This window comes from Leucopleurus acutus (assembly GCF_964270905.1).
Source record: "Leucopleurus acutus genome assembly, chromosome: 14".
Taxonomy (NCBI): Eukaryota; Metazoa; Chordata; class Mammalia; order Artiodactyla; family Delphinidae; genus Leucopleurus; species Leucopleurus acutus.
Window position 1 is genome coordinate 42,664,596 of NC_139156.1, and position 6,275 is coordinate 42,670,870.

General features: G+C 48.4%; 1 protein-coding gene across 1 annotated transcript; it reads right to left on the reverse strand.

Annotated features, from left to right (window-relative positions):
* Positions 1-694: 694 nt before the first annotated feature.
* Positions 695-4,403, reverse strand: ZWINT (ZW10 interacting kinetochore protein; the record flags this gene model as incomplete). Its single annotated transcript, XM_082854995.1, has 8 exons — positions 695-772; positions 863-1,040; positions 1,121-1,263; positions 1,799-1,855; positions 2,780-2,946; positions 3,103-3,226; positions 3,393-3,483; positions 4,360-4,403. The coding sequence occupies 8 exons, from the start codon at positions 4,401-4,403 to the stop codon at positions 695-697; spliced, it is 882 nt and encodes a 293-aa protein (XP_082711121.1).
* Between the last annotated feature and the right edge of the window lie 1,872 nt (positions 4,404-6,275).

Here is a 6,275-nt window from a genome sequence, read left to right on the forward strand (position 1 = left end):
TTCTCATTATGCTCCATGTAGGCAGGGACTGGTCAGATAAGCCCACTGCTGTAGCTCCAGTTCATAGCAAGGGACCTGGCACAAATCAGAGATTCAGTAAACATTTGGATCAGTAATTAAAATTATCCTCCCACATCTAATCACCTGCATAAAGCATTCACCTTCTCCCTGAATTAAGCTCAGCATGTTTGTAGTATATCCCTTTGGGCAAGCAGCCCCTGATGCCCCAGGCCAGGGCCCCTTCCCCATCTGTACCCTCTCTATTCACACCAGTCCCTGCACCTATCTTGTTGCTGGCCTATGAGTGTGGTTCTTCCCACCAACATATGAAGATAAGCGGACAAACAGGCAACTGAGAGAACTCCAGGGCTTTTAATAAACAGAATCCAGAGCCTGCCCCGACCTGGTATGTAGTCAAAAATCAGGCTGCACTCAAGGAATTTAAGTCCATCCTGCAATGTGGGTGAGGCCAGAGAGCTGGGGAAGAGGAAGAGAGGGATTAGCCCAGGGTAGGCTGGATATGGGGATAATGTACAAAACTTCATCCATAAGATAAACTCCTTGCTCCTCCCCATGTCCCATCCCCTCCATGAATAGCGGAGCACAGAAACAAAGACAGATAGACCAGAGACCCTCGCTCCTGCCATACCTACAGTCCAGGGACACCATAGCCTGAGCTGGAGTCTGACCTGATCTAGGATCCTTCCCCATGTTGCTGTCTCCCAGGAAGCCATGGTAAGCCTGTATCTCCAGCAGGCTGTGGGTTGTTGGCCTTGGGGAGACAAGGTATGAGCAGTGAGTAAGATTTATCTCCCAGCTTTTCTCTCTGCCTCCCTGCCCAACTGTTCCATCTTTCATTCACCTTGAAGGACACACATTCATCTCTCCCCATGGTGTCCCGAATGTTCTGCTCCTGGGGCTGGGTCAGCTGCTGGGGCTTATCCTTAGGAAGATCCAACTCTTGTGGCACCTCTGCGTCAGCCTCATGGAATAGCAGCTTACCCTGAAGGGTGTATAGCAGGTGGAGGAAGGTCTGGTGCCTGGAAGGAGGAGGTGGGTGTGAAGACAGCGAACCTCAGCTGAACCACCCTGGGTCTGTAGCCCATGTTCCCGGCCTCACCTCTGCAGCTTGTACTGCTCCTGCCCTGCCTGCTGCTTCAGGGCTCCAAGTTCCTGATATAGCTGTTCAAGCTCCTGCTGAGTTCCTGTCTGACGCTCCCTCACCTCTGAAGAAACCACTGCCAGATGCTGCAGACGCTTCTCCTACCAGGAGTGAGAATGTAGACACGGTTCCTCAGATGCTGACGTCTTAGAGCCATTTCCCCAAACCCTACAGCCTAGACCTAGCTGGGGGTTCAGACGCATAGATGGAAAGAGGGACTCTACTCACTTTAGGCAGGACCAGGGGCTTAGAAAAAAGGAAGGGTCAGAATGTGTTGTTACAAGGTGAGGCATTCTGGAGAAAAGGAGCACAAAGAAGATGATAACACTTATTTAGTTTGCTATGTGCCAGGCACTATTTTAAGCACTTGCTATACCAATTACTTAATCATCATAGTAACTCTATAGAGTAGATGCTATTATTTTCTTCTTTCACAGATTAAGAAACAGAAGCAGAGAAAGTTAGGTGACTGCCCAAGATCATGCAGTGGTAAGTGGTGATGCTAGGATTCAAGTCCATGTTGGTACCCATGCTATAATGCCTCACTGGAGGAAATAGAATAAAGGTTTTCTAGGACTTGGCCCATGCAATAGCATGGTGTCGAGAAGAGGTATTTTCCTAGGTGAATGGACCAACCTGTTGTAGCTGCCACTGCTTCTGGACTCTTCTGAGTTTTTCCATGGCCATTTGCTTCTGCAGGTAAGCAAAGGAGGGGAACAAGGAGAGGAGGAGTGCATTTTTATGTTTGGATTTCTTTTTTTTTTTTTTTATAGTAAGTCTTTGTTGGTTATCTATTTTAAATATAGCAGTTTGTACATGTCAATCCCAAACTCCCAATCTATCCCTGGCCCTCACCCTTCCCCCTGGTAACCATAAGTTCATTCTCTGAGTCTGTTTCTGTTTTGTAAATAAGTTCATTTGTATCATTTTTTTTTTTAGATTCCACATATAAGTGATATCATATGATATTTGTCTTTCTCTGTCTGACTTACTTCACTTAGTACGATAATCTCCAGGTCTATCCATGTTGCTGCAAATGGCATTATTTCATTCTTTTTAATGGCTGAGTAATATTGACGGATGAAAGGATAAAGAAGATGTGGTACAGGGGCTTCCCTGGTGGTGCAGTGGTTAAGAATCCGCCTGCCAATGCAGGGGACATGGGTTCAAGCCCTGGTCTGGGAAGATCCCACATGCCGGGGAGCAACCAAGCCCGTGCGCCACAACTACTCTGCCTACGCTCTAGAGCCCGTGAGCCACAACTACTGAGCCAGTGTGCTGCAACTACTGAAGCCCACACGCCTAGAGCCCGGGCTCTGCAATAAGAGAAGCCACCGCAATGAGAAGCCCGCGCACCGCAACGAACAGTAGCCCCCACTCGCCACAACTAGAGAAAGCTGGCGCGAAGACACGAAGACCCAACACAGCCAAAAATAAATAAAAATAAAATAAATAAATTTATATATATATATAAAAAGATGTGGTACATATATACAATGGAATATTACTCATCCATGTGGTTGGATTTTAAAAGACAGCCAGTGGGTCCAACCCAGCATGTTCACCCTTTTCCTCCTCCTCTCTGCCTGCCCTCTCCTCCCCTCATCCTTGGTTCACCTTGGCCTGGAGTTGTTCAAGGGCCTCCTGGAGTTTGGCCTGCTTCCTTTGGGCCTCCTCCACCTTGGGCAGTGCCTGGGTCAGGGAACTTGTGATGGCCTCCACGTGCTCTTGGTAGGTGGCCTTCAGCTCTTTCCATTGCTCTTTGACTTCAATTGCCTTCTGCCCTGAGAAGAGCCAAGAGTGAGGGAATAAGTGAGGTTGGCCCACCTGCCTGCAACACTGGGGCTTCAGTCTTCCTGTCAGCCAAACAGCTGACTTGACTGATGTCCCTCTTCCTTCTTCACTAGGGAAGCCCCTATTCCAACCCCCTGCCCACTCACGGCTCGTGTCTTCAGAAGCCAAGGGGTTCAGGTCCTGGGCAGTGCCTTCCTGAACCAAGAAATTCTGCAGGAAGTCTACTACTTGAAGCTGGCTGCAGAGAAGCTTGTCTTTCTTCCGGGAGTCCTGTTCAGAAGGAGGGTGGACGCAGGTAATATTCTTACCTCCTTGTACTATAGGCCAACAAGGTTACCTTCCAGTCTGCTCACCATTATCGCTGCCCAGTGTCTCAATAGGAGGACCCAGGAGCAGTCCCTGGCTTGTGAAAGGCTAGCTCCCATCTTGTACGCACCATCACAAACTCAGCCAGCATCTGCACAGGCAGTTCTGCCTCCTCCTGAAGACCTAGAGGCTCCAGGATGTCTGCCACTTTGGCCAGGGCCCTGAAGGGGCAAGAAAACAGGAGAAACTGCAGACTCCTGGGGTCCTAGGTCTAGTCAATTTGTGTGCACATGCACATATGTGATTATGTGTATTAACGCTGAGTCTTGTCCTGCCTAGCACTGGCTTGAAGGGCCATCTGGGACCAGGAATGGTGTTTGTATGGAAGACACATGGAGGTAGTAAGTGCCGTGAAGAAAAATAAGCAAAGCAAGGGGAATAGGAGTGTGGGGAAGGAGCTGTGATTTTAAATAGGGAATGTCTCACTGAATAGAAACCGTTTGAGTTTCTGAAATTAGTCATGGAAATATACAGGGAAGGGGGGAGCCCCGCCACGCAGAGGACACAAGCTTGGGGGCAGGGTATCAGAGTACTTGAGGAGGAGCTAAGGACAGGGGGCTGAACCCCTGGGTCTAGGCTCTCCAGAGTTCTCCCTTGTTAGCGGCCGTAGCAGTCCATTAGGAGGCGGGGATGGGGACAAAATAATCCACTGGGAGAGTGTGTGTTGGACAGGGGTGACAGAAATTGAATGGCCCTCCCAGCATGTCTCCTAGGGATGGAAAGTCTCCTGTTAGGATGGTCGATCTGCGAAGAGATAGGGAGGGTTAACAGAGATGGAACGGTCCCCTTTCAGAACACACCTCTGGGGTGTGTGTGTACGTGGTGGGGGACGGACAGTCCCTCACAGCCCTTACTCCTGGAGAGACGCAACCGTCACCTCAGGAACCTAAGACTGGGGGGCTGGGATCAGGATCACTTCACGGCTTAGTCGACCCGCAACCGCTGTAAGGGGTGGAGGAGAATTACTGATTTTACTTGGGACCGCGCAAGGTCCGCCCCAGCCCGCCCCCGGCTGCCACCTGGCGAGACACACTTACTCTCGGGCAGCGGCCTCCGCCTTAGTCTCTGCCGCCTCCATCATTCCCCGGGCCACGCTTCAGCTCAAACCTCAGTCCACTTTGGACTCGCCGCGAACCGCGCGCCGGGACAGGCGATTGGATGTCCTGTCAGTGGGCGGGAATCAAGGACCATTGGGCACTCTCATTGGCAGGCGCAGATTGGCGCGTTAGCGCGCCCCGTTGTTTGGCGCAGGCGCAGTTGTTGCTGAGCCCTGCAGGCGCGCAGAAGTTCTACGCCTGCGCAGTAACCCGTAGGCGGTGCTGAGGTTTGGAGGTGCGGCTTGAGCTCGCTCAGTGGCGCGCTGCCTAGTTCTCAGAGTAAGAGAAAAGACGTTTGCTCTGTTTAGCTTTTAGGGGCAACTCTCAGAGTTACCTTTATTAAAAAAAAAAAAAAGAAAAAGAAAAAAAAATCTGCCCTTGAAGGAGAACGCTGGGTCTGTCTTCCGAGACACTTGGCATCAATAACGGATAACTAATCCTGGAGACTGAGGAAACAAATAATCAGCTCAAAATGCTTACAGCCTTTCAAAGATTTTCCAGGATGCGGGTTTGGGAGAGAAAACCTAAGCACAGCCCAGCGAATTGCCTGCGTTGACCGGTTGGAGCCGAAAGTTTGTGGGAGACCAAGGCAGGTAATGACCTCCAGAGTACAGCGGAAAGGAGAGGGTTGCTCAGAGAGAGAACTCGGAGTTCTGTAGAGTTTTCTCCAGTATTCTGCTGAGTTCTGAGCATCTTGTGTTTGAGGAAACTACCCCGAAGGGGTTTTAAGGATTCCCAGAGATCACTTAGGGTCAGTAACTCCTTCCACCAGTCAGGCTGGAAAACTTCATAATCCATGGGGCGTTGGTTGGCGTACACAGACAGGTTTTGCCTTAGTAATAGGGCATTAGCCCTAGACACCTCACGCCTCTAGTGCCACCTAACAAATCTTAAAAGCAAGGCCCAAGGGGATCAAACGGTTAACAAATCATTTAAGTATATGATAGACCAAAGTTAAATAATATTTATAGAAATACAAAAATGTCCAGCAACCAGTAAGGTACAGTTCACAATGTCTGGCATCCAATTAAAAACTACCAAGCTAGAAAGAGAAAAACAAATACTGTATGCCAACGCATATATATGGAACCTAAAAAAATGGTACTGATGGACCTAGAGGCAGGGCAGGATTAAGACACAGACATAGAGAACAGAGTTGAGGACACAGTGGGGGAAGGGGAAGGTGGAACAAAGTGAGAGAGTGGCATGGACATATACACACTACCAAATGTAAAATAGATAGCTAGTGGGAAGCAGCCGCATAGCACAGGGAGATCAGCTGGGTGCTTTGTGACGACCTGGAGGGGTGGGATAGGGAGGGTGGGAGGGAGACGCAAGAGGGAGGGGATATGGAGATATTCGTATATGTATAGCTGATTCACTTTGTTGTACAGCAAAAACTAATACATTGTAAAGCAATTTTATGCCAATGAAGATATTAAAAAAAAAAACAAGCTTGCAAAAAAGCAGGAAAAGAAAACCCATGTTTAGGGAACAATCAATCACTGTTCAGAATAGAAATAGATGCTAGAATTAACAGACAAGGGTTTTAAAACAGTTATGTTCAAAAAGATAAGCAGAGGTATAATCAAAAAGATAATAAGAGGTAAGGATATGGAAAAAGTGGACTGCTCACGTTACTGGTAGGAATGTAAATGGTGCATCTGCTTTTGGAAAACAGTTTAGCAGTTTCTCAAAATGTTAAACATATAGTGACCATATGAACCACAATTCCACTCCTGGGTATATATCGGAGAGAAATGAAAACATGCTCATAAAAACTTGTACACAAATATCCATAGTGCAGCATCATATACAAGGGCTGAAAAGTAGAAACAACCCAAGTCCCTTCAGCT